The sequence below is a fragment of the Phytophthora sojae genome (assembly GCF_000149755.1).
Source record: "Phytophthora sojae unplaced genomic scaffold PHYSOscaffold_3, whole genome shotgun sequence".
NCBI lineage: Eukaryota > Oomycota > Peronosporomycetes > Peronosporales > Peronosporaceae > Phytophthora > Phytophthora sojae.
The window spans coordinates 2379-25315 of NW_009258117.1; the positions used below are offsets into that span (position 1 = coordinate 2379).

At 50.9% G+C, this 22937-nt stretch overlaps 3 protein-coding genes across 3 annotated transcripts; 2 read left to right on the forward strand and 1 right to left on the reverse strand.

Annotated features, from left to right (window-relative positions):
- Positions 1-14388: 14388 nt before the first annotated feature.
- On the forward strand, positions 14389-14631 carry PHYSODRAFT_327385 (hypothetical protein; the record flags this gene model as incomplete). Its single annotated transcript, XM_009523484.1, has 2 exons — positions 14389-14445; positions 14539-14631. 2 exons carry the CDS (start codon positions 14389-14391, stop codon positions 14629-14631), a joined length of 150 nt encoding a protein of 49 aa, XP_009521779.1.
- Positions 14632-14668: 37 nt separating this feature from the next.
- Positions 14669-14944, forward strand: PHYSODRAFT_488577 (hypothetical protein; the record flags this gene model as incomplete). Its single annotated transcript, XM_009523485.1, has 1 exon — positions 14669-14944. A coding segment is annotated over one exon (276 nt), but the record flags the coding sequence as incomplete, so codon positions are not given.
- Positions 14945-16524: 1580 nt separating this feature from the next.
- On the reverse strand, positions 16525-16998 carry PHYSODRAFT_490379 (hypothetical protein; the record flags this gene model as incomplete). Its single annotated transcript, XM_009523486.1, has 1 exon — positions 16525-16998. One exon carries the CDS (start codon positions 16996-16998, stop codon positions 16525-16527), a length of 474 nt encoding a protein of 157 aa, XP_009521781.1.
- Between the last annotated feature and the right edge of the window lie 5939 nt (positions 16999-22937).

Sequence of the window (22937 nt, forward strand, 5' to 3'; positions counted from 1 at the left end):
TGAGTGCACGCACGTACGAGTAATTCCGTGAAGTCCGCGGACCTCTCATCGGAAATCTCCCTCGCACCCACCGTCACTTCAACCTCACTGTAGGACACACACTCCGCAAGTGAGTTCCTGCAGCCATCGCAGCCTGGCCGCGGTCAAGTCTCGTAGGCACCTCTACTAAATACTCCGCCTCCCTACCGTCTTACCCCGCATAAAGCGCATAGGTGTAGTAATAAAAAATGGTGTCAAACTCCCATCATGAAAACCCCAATTATAATGCAGAGTCTCATACAAGGACACCTTCGGAGAAGGGTAACATGGACTCACAACCAATGCCTATACATTTACGATAATGTAAGGTCAGACTCGGCTACAAACCAACCATTGCTGAAGCCAGCGACACTTGCTCTCTTTAACATCCTTACTTTTCAACTCATTCTCCAAAGCAACATTCCCCCAGCTCAAAAGAACCATTGGCCAGCAGTTTGCCAATCCATGCTTGAACCGGTTGAGCCGTCAGCCCATTAGAATTTTGGATCAGTGCAGGCATATTTGTTGGCAAACCTATGCTCAGTACCATTGTGGTGGCCCGTCTTCAACGTTGTAGGATTTGTCCATAGCATAGCTCCTAGACAGTTTAAATGAATCCTCCGCTCACTGGGCGCTATATTTTATTTGTGCGCCTATGCGCACTATGCGGGGTAAGGCGGTAGTAAACACAGGTATATTTACACCCGTCACTACTGATTAAACACTTTGATATACATAAAACACAATAACGCTATCATAAACGGCACAAATGGCCTGATAAACTACACAAAGAGTATAATATACAGCTATCGTATACTGATCAAATCTAATTAGCTGTCAAGGCCGTTGTTGTTCATTGCACGACTTTTTGGGCTTGTTGTTACCGGATACTTTCGTCGTCTGCATATTTAACAGATTGCAAAACCGGACAAGGGAGAGCGAGGAGGATTTGCTGGAGGGTACTTAGTACATTGGACTGACTCTCGAGATCACTGCCATAGTGGTACTGTGTACCACAATTTGACAACAAACGAGCGGTCATTACACATTTTGTGTTTGGGGACTTGAGGTGGAAGCTACGGTCATTTGCGGCCACCTTGGTGTTATTCGCAGACGTGTTCGGTATAAAGTGGCGACGCGTGTTGAATTGCTTGTTCATCCCATTGGAGTATCGTTAGAGCGGCTGTGGAGGGTTTCCGAACTTTGTGACTGGTTGTGGACTCGTTGATTTACGCGTTCTTCTCTGTGGAGTCTCGATAAAGTGGCGGTGGAGTTAATTTTGCGTGTTGTGATTTCGAGTGTTGTGGCTGGTTGCGGGTTAGTGTGGTGGTCGACGTTGTGGATAAGTTCGTGTGCTACGCGAGGAGCTGGTGTTTTGACGATTGGAGGGATCTAGTTCTCGCTATTTCAACGCAGGGTTGGCACTAAGAATGGAACCCACTCTATCTCGGAGCTATCCTTACCGCCAGTGCGAAGAACTGTTTCCAACAGATGCGCAGCGAAAGACGCATATTCGCGTGGTTCACCAGCACAAAGTGAAGTGTGCGCTATATAAAAATTCTGAGGAAGCAGCAAGCGTATACGTCGAAGTTGAACGGATTGACGGTTTTTTCAAGTGTCTAAGCTGTCCCAAGCGATTTTTGGATCCCAAGCATCTTCGTAAGCACTCGGCTATGTGCATGCCAAGACTGAATACTTCCTGGAAGAAGAAACCAGGTTTACATACCCGTGCGCTACCTGTTCTTGATGCGGCTGTGGAGTACAATGCGCGACTTGGCTTACTGATTTGCTCGCTGTGCCGCCACGCGATAAATCCCGGTGCTGATCAAGTAGCACGGCACTTCAGAAGGCAACATGACATAACATTGTCAAGTGATGATCTAGAGGGTAAACTCGAGTCGCTTGAATTCGCAGACACGAATGCACTTCAGAAATATTCAGAAAGCTCAGGAGAGTTACGACAAGTGGTGGATGGTATTGAAGTCACTCCAGGCTTTAGCTGTGGTATCTGTGTATATTACACGCCACTGAAAGACACTATGGGAAAACACTTTCACACAGACCACCGCAGCATTCGCCCACCTGTATTTAGTCGCTGCATGATTCAAACTTTGTTTCTTGGACCGAGGCTAAAATATTTCGCTGTCTCCGACTTGCAAGAGACACCTCATGGTGACGATGCGATGCTCCAGGCGGTCAACCGTTTACTGAAAAAGTATGCAGAAGAATTCGCTCATGTTCCTCCATCTGACGATCGCCTTGTGTCACCATTTCTAAGGCAGTTTAGGTGGTATGAAGTGGTCCAAACGTACTGCACCGATGACATATCCGCGTTACTAAGCTCTGTCAAGTTTGATTGCGAAGATGAACTGTTAGAGTACGTGTTTCCGGTTATTCTTCGGTACTGGGAGATCGGCCAAGAGATAATTGGTACGCGAGCATACTTGTTCGAACGTCTTTTCTCGTCAACAGGAGACGAAGTCATCCCAGCATCAAAGATCAATCGGATTCAAGAGAGTGGAACAAAGTACTGTCAAACGATAGGCTCTCTTCTTCGGATGGTACGATTGCATGCACGTACCCAGTGCCTCATACGGAACGACCCTGCTGCTAATACCGATATAGCCAGTAAGGTTCCTTTCGATTCTGAGCTCAGGTCCTGACGCTATTGGACCAGATCACCTAAAGTTGCTCGACGATGTTCTTGGGGTAATTTTTCGCATTAACTTGGATAACGAGCATGAGCCGAACGAGTTCCTCGCGTTCCCAACCCATCGATTGATTGTGTGTAAGTCCATTTCGGGCATCACAAAGGACTCTTCTGGATTCGTTCACTTCAAACCAGCAGGGCAGATTACGAGTTTGGTCGCTATTCTGAAGTACTGGGCACGTTTTTCGGCGCTTATGAATATACATCAGAGGTACTGGGGCGCTCCGTTGGATGAAAACAATGCTGCCACTCTATTGCGAGCGAAGTCGCTACATTTTCCCTGAAAGTTGGAAATCGTACCCCTTTTAGCACGTTGCAAGAAGTTATGAGTTTTGGATCTAGCATCGCCATGGCGCCTGACGGTAGACGAATCCCACAAGTTGCGTACCATTCCAAAGATGATAATTGCTTGATGGACGGCTATCAGGTATCATTGAAGAACTTAAGGGATTTGGGAGCTCAACTAATTTTGAGATTTCAACGAGCGTTGTATGCAACGGTACTCATGGGTTTTGATACTTCGCGTGCTGAAACATTGTTCCAATCTCCTGAGTTAGTCTTTCACGACGATTACTCAAACGACGAGCCTGGATATTCATTTCTTGAGGATGAGCGCAATCCGTGGCACACAATGCGGCTGAACTTGGTCACATACCTACTTCGCGTCCAAGCTTCAAGGTTTGTTGAATGCGCATCGGGCAACACTGTTAAATTGAATCGCGAAGCTATTTCATTGTGGTGCTGCCAGGTGGATAAGTTGACAAAACTTCTCATCCCTCTTGTTTATATAACATCGGGGCAACCGTCCAGAGCGTCAGAAATGAGTACAATGACAGTTCGAAACACTGTTTCAGGCGGAAGATCAGTCTACATGATGGTTGATCAAGTGATGGTCATCCAGCGATATCATAAAGGGCAATCCAAATCTGGACAAGATCGGCTTATTGCGAGATTCTTACCCAGAAGGGTCACTTTTGACTTCGCTGTCTATTTAGCCGTTGTCAGACCGGCGCTGGATTTTTTTTTCGGAGTATCTTCGCGGGTTTCGATCTGGGTCCCTGGAAACCAGTGCAAGCGAGACTCACTATTATCGTTTTTGCAGCCACGAACGAGGGCATTTAGACGGGGACACATGTCGGGCTACGATAAATAAGTCGATTGTAAGTTGCAAGACGAACATTTCAGTCCATCACTACCGTCACATCGCTATTTCGTTCATGGAACGGCACATCAAAATCGACAGAGTGAGGCGTGATGTCTTGGACCTTCAAGCCGCTCACTCAAGTTATACCGCATCGACGGCCTATAGTAGGACGTCTGTGGACCCATATTTCATGTCTCGGGATGATTTGTGGGAATTTCGGTGTACTTCGGAACAATGGCATTCACTATTACATGTGGAAGAAGCATCGAGTGCTGGCGATGCTGGTAATGATGAATCGGTATCATCTGATGCAAAACTTAGCGGTCCGATCATCAGCAAAAACACTGCCCCCGTCCTCCCTTCCTCCGAGGATCAGCTAGTATCGACCCGCATGGAGTCGATGCGGGAAGTCACGGTTGCAGTGGCACCTTTCTCGAGGCCTACTATTCGAGACGTGATGAACTCGTTGTTGCCAAGCCATTTTGTAACTGCTCAGGTCCAGCTACGGTTTTTTTTTTAAGAATCCTGCAGCTACCTTTCGATCGACGGAGCAATGCAGTGCTATGGCGATCATTCTTCAAAGCTTAAGTCACTTACTCGTTGTCTTGGCTACCAACGGTGGAAAATCACTGCTTTACCAACTGGCTTCTTTCTGCGATTCTTCACGAGTAGTATACTTGCGATGAAGTATGCGCTCGTCAAGTTCAGGGTGCACCTGTTCGGCTCTCAGCCGTTCGTGATTTACACGGATCATACGTCGTTACGCACCGCGACTCAGTCGCCTCATCTCTCGCAAAGGATGGCCCGTTAGCTGTCCTTCTTCGCGGAGTACAACTTCGAGGTGAAGTACAAGCCTGGCAGGCAGAATGTCCTTGCGGACGCTCTCTCGCACAGGCCGGATTATGAGCTGGCTCATGTAACGACCGTGACTTCGTCATTACCGGATTTGATCCGAACGGCTTATGCCAAGGACGACGCCTGTGTCGCGTTGCTGAAGGCTCTGGGGAGCAAGGAGTTTCAAGACTCGGACATGGAATTGTCAGCGCGGTTGCGCGCGCGGCTACACCGATATTCCCTCGATGGTGGCCTGTTGTTCTACAACACGGGCCCCGATGATACGCCCCGCGTGGTCATCCCTCATGATGAGGATCTGAAGTACCGCATCCTCTATGAGGGACACGACACGCCGCTGGCCGGCCATCTTGGCCTACAGCTCGGTGAGCACCCACTACTGGTGGCCGAAGCTGTACAAGTGGACGAGCACTTATGTGCGCACGTGCGAGACGTGTCAGCGAGTGAAGTCGTCACCTCATGCTGCAGCGCCGTTGGCGAGTTTGCCTGTCCCTTCGGGCTGTTGGCAATCCATGAGTATGGACTTTGTGTTTGGCCTGCCGGCGGACGCGGCGGGCAGCACTGGAGTCGTGGTCTTCGTGGACCGACTGAGCAAGATGGCTCACATTGCGGCTGTGCCGGATACCATCGATGGTAAAGGTACAGCAACGCTGTTCTTGGACCGAGTGTTTCGACAACACGGACTTCCTGAGTCGATTGTCTCGGACCGAGACTCCCGCTTCACGGGCAACTTCTGGAGCGCGGTCTTTGCTGTGCTTGGCACCAAGCTGGACATGTCCACGGCGGACCATCCGCAGACCGATGGTCAGACAGAGCGCGTGAATCGCGTCGTCGAGGACGTGCTCCGCAGCATTTGCGCTGAGACACCGAAGCGCTGGAGCGCCATGCTGCCACTCGTTGAGTTTGCGTTGAACAACGCCGTGCACGCCTCGACAGGCTACACACCGTTCTACGTGAACAGCCTGTCTCATCCCCGCGTCCCGCTGACGCCGCCACGTGGGGGCCTCGGGCTTGGTGGGGGAGGAGAAGCCGATTTAGCTGATCGGCTAGCCGATGTCAGCCCGGCTACTGTTCGTAAACAGGTTGACGCTTTCTTGTCGACGCGTCTGAGTGTCTTACGACATGCGCGTGACGCAATGGCTGAAAGCCAAGACAAGCAAAAGGAACATGCAGATGCCAGAGGCAGAAGCAATGTTGAAAGTTATGAGGTCGGGGACCTGGTGCTGCTTAACGCTAAGAACCTACACATGCAGTGTCATCCGTCTTCAAGACGAAGTTGCGCCCGCGCTTCATCGGACCTTTCAAGGTTGTGGCCAAGAAGGGCCTTGCGTACACGCTCAATCTTCCGAGATGCGGACGCACCCCGTCTTCTACGTGGGCTTGCTCAAGCCGTACCAGGACCCGATGCAGGTGCAGATGGAGGCACCGAGGGTGACGAGGTCACAGGCGCGGAGGTCGCGGTCGTCGAGGACGCAGGACGCGGCCATCAACGCGGGCACCGCAGGCACAGGCGGGAGTGCCGCGGGCACAGCGAGAGCCGCAGGTGCAGGAGGCGCAGAAGTCGGAGAGTGCATGCGGGCCAGGAGGTCGAGCTGACCCTGAAGCACAGCCTGCAGACGCTATAGCTCCCCGAGCTGCCGGTCACGCTGCTCATCGCGATCGCGATTTTATCGCACCCAGCCCTCCAGGGCCTCAAGGCGGTCCCAGACCTCTCGAGGCACCTCGATCCGTCCGTCTCTGCGAGCTGGTCGAGTTCAGTGGCAGTCCGGCCCAGACGCGCATCAACGTCATGGATGTGATCCCGAAGGCGGCCCGCCTGCTGCTGCGCCTCTAAGATCTCATCTTGAGTCGCAGGGGCCCCACCGCGGCCTCCACCAGCTCTGCTCAATGAGGATGGGAATCTGCATTACCATGTGGAGCGCCTCCTGGCGAAGCGGCGGTGCCGGGGTCAAAACCAGTATCTGGTGAAATGGCGAGGGTACCCTCACTCCGAGAACTCATGGGAGTTTGAGGTGCCCCTCCGCCAAGACTGCCCAGACGTCGTGGACGCTTTTGATCAGCTTGATCACCTGCGCCCCGAGGGCTCAAGGCCGGCACGCCGGCCGTCCCGCGCTTCCCGGCAATAAGCTTGGGAGCTGCTGGGTCAACCACATTGCTCCGAGGCTGACCCTGAGCCACAGCGCTCACTCCCTCGCGGGAAGGAGCGGCTGGAGTGCTCGAAGGAGCGAAGCGCGCAGCGCTAAACTGGGTCTGCGGCTGGGCGAGTGCAAGCTGAGACTCTGTGAGTCTGTTACGTCTTCCTCTGACGCTAAAGCTACGGCAGCCCCGCTGCACTTTTGCTGCCAAAATAAAATAAGAACGGAGCCAATTTGGCTCCGTTCTTATTTTGGGCTCTCATGCCCGTCTATGGCACACGGGAGTGGCACCATCGGATTCCCCGTATTCGAAAACCTTTATGCCCCGGTTTTCATGTAGTGACACACAATATTGGCTCCGAAGTGTACCCATCCAAATTTTAGCCAATGAGAAGCAGTTTCACCCGCAGGGTTTATCACGACTATGCACATACCCTAATTCGGGTAGGTCGAGGGGGGGGTCGGCTGCTACTTTTCAAAAAAATTTCTAAGTCTTTTGACTTGATGTTTGTATGGGCCCCCTTCCGATACAAACTCTGTTTAGGCCAAAACCGACACTTTCCATACAAATTCTTATACAAAAAGGCACGTTATGCCCGCCCGGACCCTGCTGGCACGTCAGGTACACTTTCCTAATAAAATCCGAGCCAAAACGCACGGCATCGACATTTTCGCCCGAGTGTATCGTTTCCTATTGTTATTCCGATACAGACGTGTCGGTTTGGGAACTAAGCTCCCAAGTTGGGATCCCCATCGCCCATCGCATGCATTATCCGATTTTTCGCCAAGGCAGCTGGGATCCAAATTACGCTGGGGCAGCGTAATCGGCGATTGCGGTAATAATAGCAGGATCGAGAACATAGGTGTGTGCGTACCAGCCGGGATACAAATTCACGCTGGTACAAACGTAATCACAAAAATCCAGTGCTAACAACAAGATCCAGTACGCGCTTAACATCGCCTATCCCCTACATTGCAATGGCTGTCACCACTCTGTATGGTCGCCCCGCCCCAGTCCTTCATTTCAAAAATGGACAAGAGCGACGCACACTCCAGAATCCCACTCGGTTTAGAAGCAACGCAGCCACCCGAGTGGAGCAACGACCAAACCGAGCCCAGACGACCCCGCATCCAACGAAGCGCAACACGACGGACATGAAGACATTGTTGCAAGCGGCAACAGCAGCCCCTAGGAGTCATCAGGACGCAAAGCATTTTCATTGGAGTGTGTTGTTACCCCGCGATACTGCAAAGCCACCCACGAAGCGTAGAGTCCAACTAAAAAAAGTCGTTACTGGCGGGGATTGAACCCGCGAGAAAAGGTTTAACCCGATGAGCCACTAACCATCTCGCCAAGAGCTCGTTACGACAACCGACGCGGTGATAATATGTACCAAAACAGTAAGTGTCTCTAGCGCGCTGTGTCGGTTGAAAGCGGCATTGCTAGCGTTGCGCCTGCATCTGGTGCTGTATGGCGCTGCGATGGACGGTGGACTGTGCGTTTGGGGGTGTTGTATGCTGCTTGTTTGTTAAACACCCTAAAGAAAGCGTCGAACCCACGCAGTGCAGTTACGTCCAATCCTAGCTTTCTTGAAGCTAAAGCTAAGCTCGACTTAGTAGCCGCCAGCTATAATCTGAATGCATATAGTCGTTTGGAGGCCCTAAAAACACTATGCCACATACAAGGGTACCCTTGATAACTCACTAAAACAGTACGAAGCTTTTATACAACTCAAACTACACCTCAACAGCTCATCAACAGTCCATTCAAGGATATGACCGTCGTTTACGAGAGAGAGCTGAGCAAAGTGTCCCGAACCCACGAACATGCATTTAACTACTGGAGGGTGAGAGGGTGGGGCTAAGAACGGTTTAAGTTTCTTACACTATCTTTAATAATTTGAAGTACGTGTTTGTGACTGTGTTGACACGGGCAATAAAATAGCTGCTGTTTGGAGCATTATAGTGTAGTTCAGTATTTAGTGGTATATTAGCAGTGCACAATATAGAGCCTAGCGGTCTTGCGGGAGACTTTGAAATGAATAGCCCTGGCAAGTAACGGAGTAAAGCAGTCCACCGACATGGTGACCATTATAATTTCAAATTGAGTAAATTTATTTGATTGTCTGTCGCGTAGAACATCGAGTTAGCAATTATGTTGCGGTGTGTGCTAGCGGCACCAGCCGTTTCCACTGTAATGATTTACATATCGTTGGAGGGATCATTTGATCATTCATAGCAGAGGGAAATCCAACATTTCGCGCCTAGCGGCGCCACTTCGCTGGGGGGGGGGATAGTTCCCAAACCGGCACGTCTGTATCGGAATAACAATAGGAAACGATACACTCGGGCGAAAATGTCGATGCCGTGCGTTTTGGCTCGGATTTTATTAGGAAAGTGTACCTGACGTGCCAGCAGGGTCCGGGCGGGCATAACGTGCCTTTTTGTATAAGAATTTGTATGGAAAGTGTCGGTTTTGGCCTAAACAGAGTTTGTATCGGAAGGGGGTCCATACAAACATCAAGTCAAAAGACTTAGAAATTTTTTTGAAAAGTAGCAGCCGACCCCCCCCCCCCCCTCGAACTACCCGAATTAGGGTATGTGCATAGTCGTGATAAATCCTGCCAGTGAAACTGCTTCTCATTGGCTAAAATTTGGATGGGTACACTTCGGAGCCAATATTGGGTACCAGGACGTGCAAATCTGGACATATAGGTTTTCTTATATGGGGAATTCAGTGGTACCACTCCAATGTGCCAGAGACGGCTCAGAGAGCCCAAAATAGCAACGGAGCCAATATTGGGTACCAAGTCATGAAAACCTGGACATATAGGTTTTCGTAAACGGGGAATCCGATGGTACCACTCCCATGTGCCAGAGATGGGTCGGTTTTCCTTTACCTGATGTCTGCTTGGCAGAGCCATACAATTGCCACAATATGGGTGTCGCAAAAACAATAAAAGTACATTTGACTATGAGAAGTGGTGTACATAGTAGTACATGGGGCATGTGTGATAGTATACAATTTGTAAGGGTAGGTTGGGGGCAACAGTGCTAGTAAGCGAATTATCGTGCATGAAGCAGTTTTGGGCGATTTTGAGTGGATTTTGGATAGCGCAAGAGTTGTTTGACGTAATATGTACGGCGGGACGCTATATATATTACAGGGCGGATGCACGTGCATCCGGGGGTCCCGGGGGTCCCACAGCGGTAGGTATTTTGGGTATCCGGGGTCCCGCTGCCATGTATCCGGGGTCCCGGTGCCCAAACTAAGTTGTTTTGGGAATATTATGGAATTTGTTTGAGTTTTCTAGGGTTTGTAATAACTGATAGTATCGTCCACTGCTACCTGTTTACCCTGATACCTTATGTGCATTTCGGCTAAGTGAAAACACACATACATTGTTTTTTCTGTTTCTAATGTTTATTGACCTCTACATATTGATAAATACCCCCCTCCATATACAAATACATCAAAATGCATCCGGACCATCCGTCGGTCCAGAGCGACTGCAGCACAAGCCCAAGTGACGCACGAGCGCGTCGCTGGTAGCAACGGCATCTTTGTGGCTCCAGCGGTCGAGCCTCTGCGCAACGAGCAATGGCACACCAAGCATGTTAACAGAGAGAGTGGAACGTGGCCCTCCCAGCAAGTTAACGGCTCGATCAAGTTAGTGAAGCCGGTGAGAGCGGATGCGACGCTGTCGCGGCCGCGTCTAGGGTCCTCGAGTCCAAGCGCAGGTATAGCGGCGAGCTCAACCATGTAGGTGCAGCGTGGTGCCGGCAGCCCGCCACACGCAGCTAACGACACATACACACAGAGGATCAAGTCCAAGCGCAGAGCCTGTGACGCGTGCAGCATGTGAACGACAGCTTCATTGTACGTCGGAGTAGCAACAACTGCAGGTTTATGCCTTACGGAAGCTAAGATGCCCGTGAATCAACCTTTATATGCCTAGATCTCTCTTAGATTTCAAATTTGTGTGTGTGTGTTTGTTTATTTTTCGAGTGGTTTTTTAAAGTAGCCTTGGCGGCACGGACCATCTCCTGGGTGTGGCCGCCTTGGTTGAGCAGCCGCTAACCTGTTTGCGGGTGCTAGCAGATAAAGTCCAAGCGCAAAACCAAGTGTGAGGACAGCAAGGGCTCGAAGTCATTCTCGCGCATGCCCAAGTCCATTTAGCGGTTTGAGAACAACAGCGGCTCGAAGATCTTCGCATCCATGACTGGGCAGATGGACCCACCCGAGTAGTTTAAGCACAGACAACGAGACCGTGTCAGAGCAGGACCAGCGATATAGGCCCTTCGGAGCTGTTGTCACTTATAGCTGAGTCGCTCGATACCTAGAAGGTAGGAGGCAACGAACGGCTAGGAGCGATTGCGCATGTATCCGGCTTGACCAAACTGTTTTGAGGGATGTAATGGCACAGTTATGGCTGCAGATTGCGTCTAAATGCTGCACCTGTGGCAGCGCAAGAATGGGTGCGGACATGACACGTCCCAAGCGCGCGATCAGCGATGCATGAGCACTCTCAACGGGGCCACGACCCGTTGTTTTTGCTAGCTTGTAATGGGTTAACGTCGGTAGCGGCGGCTCAAAGAAGTTGCCTATGCCTCGTGGCCAACCTAACAACTACGACATTTTAGGACAAAGGAGGAGGCGCCAGCTCGGTAGGACTGGTCGATGTATTTAGAAATCATCCATGGCAGCTGTGGTTGAGTCTAAGAGCAACCAACAGTGGTGCGTCAAACATGGTGGCGGTTGCTCAGCCATCTTGGTCCCATTTGTGGAGTAAGAGGTTCTCCCTCAGTCTTAAATCTGCCCCTTCAATAGGAAGTACCAGCGTAGCCAGCATGACTCAAGCCGTGTATAACGGAGCGCGCTCATTAAAAGTTACAATTTCAAAATTAGAGCTACTTAAGGGTGCTCTGTCTACCGACTTCGGCTTCAGGTGCAAGATCTCGCCATGATACCTATGTGCAAGTTTTCTGGTGTGAAGTCTACACGTTCGTGCGATCAGATGATCCGATGGAGGACGTCAAGCCCATTGAGAGCTGTGATTTCATTTCGACCATGGCTGCTTCTCCATTTTCTACTAGGTTTTCTGAATTGGCTACTATTTTCCCCACACAGCCATCGATTCTGCTGCTTGATGATGGGTATATTCCCCAAGACAGCAGAATTTTAGTCGCTATCCTCGATACCTCGTGCTTTGAATCTCTAAAGAGGCCCGGAGCCATTAACGATCACTTTGTCTCTCCGGACGGGCTGGGCTCCGAGGGCGACCCAAGCCAAGGTCCCGATATCCCTTTTAAAAAACAAAATTTAAGTATCCAAGGAGCTACGAATGTCTTCCTTTGCTTCTGTCACTTTGTCTCTCCGGACGGGCTGGGCTCCGAGGGCGACCCAAGCCAAGGCCCCGATATCCCTTTTAAAAAACAAATTTTAAGTATCCAAGGAGCTACGAATGTCTTCCTTTGCTGGAACTTTTGAATTCTATCGATCCTACGTTATTGCATGGCGATCCTGGGCTTCATACAACACCATGGGTTCACAGCTCGACATCCCGAATATTTCCCAGTTCTGAACTGGATGGTAAAGAGCCGGCCGACGTCCCACACTGAGACTGGGGGCAGCGTGATGAAATCCGCGAGCATTCGCCGCCGGCCAAGGGAGTTTGTTAGGATGAGCACGCTAATGCTACCAATTTTTCTTGTCGGTTACGGACTCGCAACAAGTGTGTGCCACAGTCCTCGCGCTACTAAAGTGTCATAAAAAAATGTTGAGCCATCCTATCACTACGGCCACCATTTTGACTCCCTTTTGTGGTCCTGGCGAATATCCCCGCACCGGTAGCAACGTGCATTGCAGTTTGGACTGCAGCTACGAGACTTATCCGGTGCTGTGGGAGTCTCGCCCATTCACTCATTTATCAAGGAGCCAAGGCAAGGGGTCGGGCCTGTTTGGGTATCTTTTTCAGCTTTATGCAGTTCTGCAGCGTTCCAGCATGAAGTTGTCGACGCATTTCCGGTTTCTTACAACACTGCGTTTCTAAGTGAGAGAGGGGCACGAGTCCAGCTCGTGTGAGCTCCGAAGGTGCACTTGATTCAGTCAACGGGACCATTTTCGCCGTCTCATGACAAGAGCGCATCAGAACCGAAGCACCTTCGCATCATAGTGGTCCCTCTCCTTAGTTCCAACATTGTAGGTAGTTGCTAGAGCTACCCTTTCAATAGGAAGTACCAGCAATTTCCAGCTCAGCCAGTGTATGACGGAGCGCGCCCATTAAAAGCGTGACACAATTGATACCGTAAGTTATAGAATTGGTAAGACGGGTGATATAGTAGGTGAAGCTAGTTGGTGAACACGCAGGAGAAGCCGGGGATATAGTTGGTAACCGAGTAGGTAAAACAAGCTCTACAGTTAGTTGGTGAAGCTGTATATATACTTGTGTGACGGACCGGGTATATAGATGGTAACCGAGTTGGCGAAGCCGGCTATGTAGTTGATAGCCGAGCTGGTTAAACGAGAGCTACAGTTGGTGAATTAGTTGGGGAAGCTGAATATATAGTTGATGACGGACTGGGTAGTTGGCAGCGCCCCACCAGTCGTTGGTTTGGAACCGGGCTGAATTGGGGCGGGTCCAGTTCCAAGACCGCCCGCCAGCTACGACGACTCGGCCTCAGGAGAAAGTTGCTTTGTGGCGATAAGTTTACCACGTTTTAGTCTTCCCGGAGTTAATTTGTCAGTGAATTGGGCGAAACGGCAGTCATTATCTGTATCAACCCAGTATTCCTTGTTCAACGTGATAGTTTTAAGACGATATCCAACGCAGAGCTGGATTTTTGTTTGAGACGTAGGGTGTCAATCGAGCAGAGATAGGCCGCCCGAATCAGCTCCATGAGCTCGCTAGAGCGATCAATGAGCGCTTAAGTGGTCCAGAGCTCCCACGATTGGCGGTGGCCGCTACGCTTGCCGAGCAAAAAACAACAACCATTTCTTCACTAAAGTGGTGAGGAAGATATGGCTGTTTGTTTGCTGTGTGTGCACCCCAGGACTTGGCCAGAAGCGGGAGATTTTCTTGCTCGCTCGGCACTCGGTCCATGATTGATTGCTACGTAGGTGGTCAAAATACCCGTACTAAAGAACGGTTAAAGGGTGGATACGGTTGTTGGTTGCCGCATGCCAGGGATGGCAGCCAAGTAAGTAACGGTAATCCTCAGCCGAATGCTGCATGTCGATCGCGCCCACTACAGTTAACTACTAGGTGATAGTATATACCAGCATGTCGATTCGAAACAATTTCAACTAAAGTTATGTTCGATACACAAACATTCACATCATGGTGATTTACCAACTGGGTTCCAACTATCTAACCGCTTGAGCTGTCACTCTATGGAGCCCAAGTCACGTGCCACTGCTACACAAGGAACAAGCTGACAAGTGAAATATGATCAACGAGACCATTTTATGGAAATCCGTCAAGGGCGAGCTGGTCCGAGCTGATCCAGTACAAGAACAAGGTGCGAGAATGCCATCAGCTGATGTATTGATCTTCATGGGTGACGGCATGCGTACGCTGGAGCATGTCCGGACGACGAAGGCCCTACTTGGAGAAGAGCATCCGCGCAGAATCGCTGTCATCCCTGACTGCACTTTCAGTAAGTACCTGATGGAATAGGGCGTGTTAATTATCGAGCCGTCCATTGAGCTGGCGAATATCGCGACGCGCGTGGTGCTGCTGGATCGGAAGCTGGCCGAGTCCTTCTCATAGGAGATCAGCACCACGAGCGCCTTCACCACCGCCGTGCCGCGACTCGATTGACTCTCTGTCGGAGATACGTCTCGAAGGTCGACGTCTGGTGCTAGACAGGAGTGTCGTCAACCACCACTCGGTCAACTACGACCGCCTGACCGAGATCCTCGCTGCGGAAAATCTTTCGATATCACCGCCACCTTCACATATGTCCATGCTCGGTACCTCCGTAGTTAGCTTGGACCCGTTCGCGAAACGTGTGATGATATGTCGGCAGCATGTCGGCAGCGTGCACCAGGGACACCCGCGCACGTACTCGGATCTCGTTTAGCATTATTGGCACTTTAAGCAAGAAACTTTCATCAAGAGATAAATATCCTTAATGGAATTTGACAGTAGGTGCTGTGATGATTGCACTTGCTAATACAAATTCTATCAATTGACCTCACCAACTAACGGATTTTTACGATTAGAAGCACCCCCGCTATTTTTCAGGAGTGTTCTAAAAATAAAAGGCCGCTACGATTGAAAGACGGGGTTTAGAGCAGCAATGAAATTCCGGGTCTACTTTAACCTCAAACGAGCTCCCGTTGTTGTTATACTGTGAAGGATTTGCTGGATAGACGTTTCGGGTGCAGCGGGGAGAAGATGTACTGTATCCGTAAAACCATGCCAAACTGGGATGAAGCGCATAGTGGTGTCGATATTGCTAAGCAATAGAAGCGCCCTAAGGAATAGTAGAACCCCTAAACCGATCCAGACTACTAAAACGGAAGACCGACCACCATTTGAAACATCCGTTACAATGCCAGCATCACCGACTTGGTCATCAACAAAATCACCAACTGCGTCACTAACTACTAGCTCTAGTGTAACCAACTCGACCGGCTACTATATGCTCGGCTTAACCAACTGTGTCACCAACTACAATAGCGGCTTCAGTGCGTCGCCAACTATATACTCAGTTTAGACCAACTATGTCACCAACTATAGCCCTATAGTCTTTGTTTAACCAAAGACTTGCCCACGGGGGAACGACGTTATCTGGTTCAACTACGATGGGGTTGACTGGACGGAGAGATTTGCAAGCGCGAATGAATCAAGATTAATAGCGGTTCCGCAATACGCTTAGTAACGAATGAAGCCTAGCATGAACAATTGAGAAATAGCTCATATTTGGTTTAGTCGGAACCGTGAGCACCGCAAATTCTAGTTCAAAGGTTGGAATCGCATGTTAAGCTTCTGGGCTATGCGGATGAACCAAAATCAAATGGTGGGGGGTAACATCCGTATTGTGCTAGAATGTGAGCCCAAACAATGCACAAATTCGTGAATACCCTTCCTGTGGGTGTTTTTACGAGCCACTTCGAAAACTCTTCCCTTGTAAAGCAACGAATCTGAGCCTCCAACCCAGTACCCACACTTGGTTTTGCTTTGCAGCAGTCGTAAAACGTCCAAACACTGGGAATCATCTTACCTCGGAGACGTGTTGTACATTGCATCCCCGATTTGCTTCCGAAGTGTATTGGCGATTTACCAAGGATATCGCCGAGAGGTAGCCCACAAATATAACAAGAAGAGGAGTTGGCGCTAAAGCGTAAAATGCAGGAGCATTCCAAAGACCCATGATCGTTTCCGAGACACTTAAAACACCGCCGACGCTGGAGTGAGCATTGACTGGGATCATGGTGCACACGCTTGAGTGGGTTGGATGTCCAGCACACCAAGCAGAATAGCGGGTTCGTGTTCGAAATAAACTGCTGCAGCGTCATGTAAATCAGTAGGTCCGACTGATGGAGGGAATTGGCCACCATACTTTCTGCTATAAATTGAGGCGTAGCAGCAGTACAAATATGTTCTGGGGGGCGAGCCTGCGTAGTACTGCACACATCGCATGGTCGGGTGGCGTCGCTAGCAGTACACGGAAGGCTTGATCCGTCCATTGCTTCCTGCAAGGGCGCGTGCATCCCTTTCGGATGCTTTTGGAACGAGATTTTTAAATCGAAGAGTGTACGCATCCGAGTAAATTGCAATACAATCAGCCGGTTTGTTGTCACGTCCTGCACGTCCGGTTTCTTGAGCGTAATCAATCAAACTATGTGTCAATCCATAGTGAATCACGATTCGGACTGATGGGTAGTCCACACCCTGCCCGAAACCAGACGTTGCTACGATGTAAGAACACGCAGTAGATTTCCACTTTTCCACGTTTTCCGCGCGGTCGAGGTGGCTCATTCCGCTATGATAGCGAGCAACGTCTTGGCCCGAGTGGTGGGCTATGATTCCAGCCAATCGTTCGACGTCTGATCTAGTGAAGCAAAATATTATCCCCTTATCTGGATGCGGTAACGGCACTTGGACCACTGACAGACACGACTGCTCCATTTGTTTCACTGTTGTCGCTTCCGTAACTGCATACCGTAAAGAAGACCGAAACGTGGGTGTTCGAATTGTAAAAATTCAAACCCAAAATGTAGAGCAAGCTTATCCTCTCACTCCACAGGAAGTGTTGCCGACAACAACGTCTTTTTGGACAGCGATGGAAGTTAGAAAGTGCACATGTGCCATGCATTTGCGATAATCAGTAGCGGTTAGAGCTAGATGAGCTTCGTCAAAAAACAATCTGCTGATTATTTGCTGCTCATGAAGTGTGGAGATGTAGCTCTTGAAGCATTGCATCTCCAAAACCTCAACTCCGACAAACAAAACAGATGGGCAATACGCATGCGGATTCATATCGGGATTGTAGGCCAAACAGCGGATTCCTAACGCGTTGGTTTTGTCCACAGATTCGATAAGAAGCGCAACCAAAGGGACTATCACGTCCAGCCGCGGACTTTCCCTTACGATGAGTGCCTAAAGTCTAGCGGAAAGAGTCTCTGGCGAATGTATCCCAGAGTACACCTCATCTTGCTGTGGCTCAGAGTGCCCCAGAGGATCAAATTACCCTGAGAATCAACCCACTATCACCATGATCATGCGCAGGAGGCCGCTAAACCCGCTAAAAGTGTGACCTTGTGGAGATACACGCGAGCCTGCAATGCAGCAGACTTGTTACCCAGAGTGCCGCACGGAAACCCAGAGTTCCAAAGATGATTCTCTGGGTTTGGATCATAAATCCAGACTCTCTATACTGAACTTAAGTGTTTCCCAAGCCAACACCCAAGAAGCCCCACAGCTCCCCAAGATTCCTCAGAGTTCCCAGGATTTCAGAAGATGACCCTGAGTGTCACCTGATTTTCAGGGATTCGAGTCAGTTCGAAGTCAGTCTGCAATCAAAGTGATGCGTGACCTTGAAGAACCGTCATGGATGCACAGACTGGATACTTTCGAGGAGTCGAAAGGGAGTCCTGCACCGTACTAGACCAAGTCTAAGGACCCACAATTGGCACTTTCGACGCCGTGCGACAATGGATTCGCAAGCCGATCGCAAGTTTGGACCGCTGAACCCAAGGTATACTCAAGACAAGACATTTGACCCCAAGCATAGTGAACAGAAGATATTTGCCCGAAGAAGAGAGAGAGAAAGAGAGAGAAGTAGCTGATAAAAACCAAACAGAGTTCCTTTTACCCTGTACTGCGCAAGTGACTTCGGCCAAGCCTGCCGACGGAAATCCGGAGGACCCGAGACTACGACCGCGGGACGCTAAGGGCACATCAACGGCGAAGGACAGCCGTCTGTGTGGGTTCCATCAAACTCAAGTCCAGTTAGGTGGTGGCCTTGAGCTTCCTGGGGTGATCCATCTATTCCATATCCTAGTTGGGTCACTTGCTGTGCTCGTGGTAGCCCATTTCACATTATTCCAGAGGGTATTCTGGGGTGCTAGGTAGTCGCCTCCAGGATTTTGTATTGACTGCTTGTGTGAAGGGAAGGTAACTGATAGTGATTGTATTTTCCTCCTTTATTGGAGGTGGTGCGCGTTTGTGTGAGTCTCAGGGGAGCTAGGCCCCTGAATTTCAGACTCGAGTGAGCCTAGTGTGTGTGTGACTCACCGTCCAAGGGTCCAAAAGAATAAGTGACGGCTAGTTGTAGTGTTTGTATACTCTGTATTTGTTGGTTTTATCGAGCTAGGAGGGCATTGGGGTAAGGTGTCTTCTGAGTTCCAAGTCCCAGAGTTGACTGAAATCCTGGACCCTGAATTCGTGATATTCTGGGTTTCAGGGGATCTGATTCTCTGGGTTTGCCTTTTGGTGTGGAGGTACGTTCTGAAGTAGACGTGCACTCCCGCACTTCTTCGAGGCTACATTTACAACCGGTGGAGTGCCGTTCCGTCGAAGACAAACGAGCCGACAGGGATTACACAAGGTACCCACGCCAACCAAGGAGTGTGATTCTCAGGGTTTAAAGCTTTGCGGCTGCGAATCTCTGGGTCTATCTTCTTGCTGTTGACTCTCAAGTCGATTCTCTGGGTCTATACCCGGGGGAACAGTCTTGGGCTGCACTATACGAACCCCCCCTGGGTGACAAAGGTTTCATCGGCCTCGCCTCGCCTCACCTTAATGGCCGCGAACGCATCTTGATGCTCGGTGTCCCAACACCACTCCGCATCCTTCTTCAGGAGATTGGAGAGTGGCCGAGCCATCTCAGCGTAGTTCTCGCTGTACTTGTGCAAGTAATTGGCCAAGCCAAGCCACTTGCGAAGATCCTTCTGGTTCTTGGGAACCGGCCACTCAACAATGGCCTTGACCTTGACCGGGTCGGCCCTCCGGCCACGCTTTCCAATGAAGCACCCTAAGAAGGGGATCTCTTCCGCTCCGAAGATGCATTTGTCAATGTTGGCATACAACTTGTTTTGACGCATGCATTCGAGCACCTGTGGACAAAGATGTCATCGAAGTACGTTTGCGCGTACGCCCGATGGGGTCTGAAGAGCTGCGTCGCAAGACGATTAAACGTCGCTGGCGCGTTCGAAAGCCCTTGGGGCATCACCAACCACTCCCAGAGCATGCCGCTCGGAGTACTCACCGCAGTGAGAGGAAATGTCGATCGTCCTCATGAGCAATTGGTAATATCCATCGACCAAGTCGAGCGCACTGTACATCTTACATCCTGTCATGTTGTTCTGAAGATCATCCTTCCGAGGAATCGGCTTCTGCGCCGGAATGGTAGCGGCATTCAGCTTGTTGAAAGCATGCACGATACGCCACTTGCCATTCAGCTTTCTGACACAGAACGTCGGCGTAGAGTGTGGAGACTTACTCTCACGCACCATGCTCGCCTCGTGCTTCGCACGGAAGAACGCTTCAATGACCTAACATTGCTCCTTCGGCAAGGGCCACTGCCTCGTTATGCAGTACTTCGTTCCCGGAACGAGATCGATTTCGTGTCGAACACCTCGATCCGGAGGTAGCCCCGAGGGCGGCTCCTTCGAGACCACGTCCTGGTTATCCTTTACCACTTGATACAAGGGATCCGACGGGTCCTTCAGGATCGCCGATCCGCTCCCCGCATTCAGCGCCTTATTGGTGTCTTCCAGGACAGCTTCATCCCGAAGCGAGGACGAGCTCAACTCTTCTTCGGGTCGTATGACCACTACTTCAGCCAAGTCTCCAGCCTTCAAGGCTTCGCCGAACTCGGCCAAGGAAAGCTCGTCCAGCTCCAGGAGAGCAGACGGTGAGGGCAAGTCGTCGAGGTTGACACCTCTGTCGACATCGCCCGTCACTCCTGTAACAGGGTTACACGCACAAGTGGCTACAGTTACTTGTAACTCTAACAGATACGACGTCTGTTAGAGGTTCGAAAGACTTTCTCGACCTTGGTGTAGACACACCAAAGGCTACATACATTTACGACCACCACGACGGGTGGTCCATAGAGACTTAGGATTCCTATTGGCTGAGAACAGCATCTCTTAGCCAATGAGCGACATGCATAGCATTGGAATTCTGCCCTCCAGCCGTTGGCAGATTCCTATCTTAGAATATTACATTTAGAGGAAGTCAGAAACATAAAACAAAATAGCAGTTCTCATCTTTTACCAAAACACGCTACTTGGAGTCTTTATCTTGTTTAAACTATACTCGTGGATCTCGAGTATACTTAACTCAAGTAAAAGAAACCTACGCTTCCTCATACACGTGCGCATACGTGTAAGCCGTAGTAGTGAGCCAAGCCCATTACACCTGGTAGCACTTTGTAGTCCGTCCAACGACCGACTACCTGAACGTTCGTACGGAGCTGTACGAACGAGGAGCCGAGAACCTTTTCATGAGCGCGGAGGTGCCCATGGAAAGCTCCACCTCGCCTGCAACTCATGTTGCACGCGCTGACTGCCTCCACCTGTCGGATCCACACTCCAACGACTGTCAACAGTCATTGGGGAGGCGGCAGTAGCTGCGATGCTGCGTACGCTATCGCCGACAGAGCAACATGGTGTTGCTCTGGGGTTCATCATGAAGGAGCAGCGTGATGCTGCTTCCTCTACCACGGTGGCGTCGGAGACGACACCGTGTGGACAATCGTTGAAGCTAAACGTGAGCAACTATGTCGGAAGAGAGGGCGAGCCTCTCCTCCGTTGTCTTGTCGAACTCGACACTGCCATCGCGGCTCGACGTATCGTCGACCCGTTGTCCAAGGTTGCGCTCGCCATGTCATGCCTTGGCGGACGAGCGAGAAGTTGGGCGTATGGACGCCGACTCTCTGATCCTACGTGCTTCAGCACGTACGAGGGTTTCAAGGAGGAGCTCAGGCAAGCGTTTGAGCCCCCGCAAAATGAGTTTCGGTCGAGGGCAGAGTTCCTCGACCTACAGCAGGGTAAGCATGATGTCCATGCTTACGCGCAGAGAGCACGGTACTTGGTCTCGAACATTGTGACCAACCCGATAGACGAGGCGACCAAGGTCGTCACGTTCATGAAGGGTCTGAGAGATGGGTCTGTAAAGACCTATCTCTTCCGTGAGTACCCAGGTACTCTCGAAGCTGCGATTACTCTTGCAATGCAGGAGGAGTTTAGTCTGAGGCAGGCTAAACTGCATGCGAATGCGCCGAGGCTGCAACCGCCTCCGGTCGCGATAGCGGGAGGTCCGGAACCAATGGACCTCTCGAATGCAACGGCTGTTGGTTATCAACAGCAACAAGGAAGTAATGTACGATGCTTCCGTTGCGGAAGGATCAGTCACTATGCCCGAGAGTGCACGGCACCCGTGCACCGAGATGGTGGTCGACGCGGCGATGCCGGGCATCGTCGCGGACAAACAAAAAACGCTGGAATCCAGTAGGCGCGTGGCGCCCTACTGGTGAAGCAGTCACGCGGGTCCAACTCGGACATGCGACACTGAGGACTGCAGCCCCCAGTAAGGACCCTTCTCACTGCAAAATGCATGATGACAAGCCGAACCTTGTCATCTCAAACGTGTCTTCGAAAAGAGAGAGCAACTCTCTTCGTGCTTTGGTTGATTCGGGCGCGTCGAACAACTTTGTTCGACTGCGAAGTCTATCAAGGCTTGACTTCGAGGAGGTAAAGATACCTCGAAGTATGTTGGAGGTACGACTGGCAACGGGTGCCGTCGTGAAGACCGAGAAGCGCATGGTACGCGTGCGCTTCACGTATGAAGATCATGAGTTTGTCGAGACCTTTATCGTCCTGGATCTGGACGATAAGTTTGACATTGTATTGGGCATGCCGTGGCTTGCACGGCATAATCCGGTCATCGATTGGGAGAAGCGCACTCTCGTGCGCTTCGGTTGCGATAGCGGAACAGAGAGCGATGGCCCTGTTGCCGCAACGCACGCACCGACAGGTGCGCGCGACTCTCCAGTCAAGACAGCGCCTAATGCCGCTGTTCCGGAGCGCCCTGGGCGCGTGCGAGCACGCGCGCAAGAGCAGCAAGCGTCGGCGTCGCCGCCGACGGCTGAAGGAGAAAATGCGTTGATCTCGAAGGTCGACACCCGCTTTTCAGCGAATCAGGAAGAGTCTCCGACCTCAAGGGGCACGGATGACGCAGGCGAGTCACACGCCTCAGCCGTGGAGGCTGACGCGAATCTGATTGGATCAATTTTGGCCAATAATAAGAGCCAAAGTGACGAAACGCCGTCGACTCCCGGAGTCGATGGATTGGGTGAATTTGATTCGTCGGCTCGGGGAGCCGACGCACCCTCCGTAATGGAGGGCTCCGCCAATAACAGGCGTCGAGGTGAAGATGGCGTGTCGGCTCCGGGAGCCGACGCTGCAGGCGGTGCGGATGGTTGCAAACGTCCCGCACCGGAAAAACTTGCATGCTGTCGTGCAGCCGGGCTGCACGACGAAGCGCCGGGCGACCAAGCCGGGCTTGAAGTCGCTCGCCCGCGGGATGAACCCGCAGGCGGAATACAAGAAGAACACCCG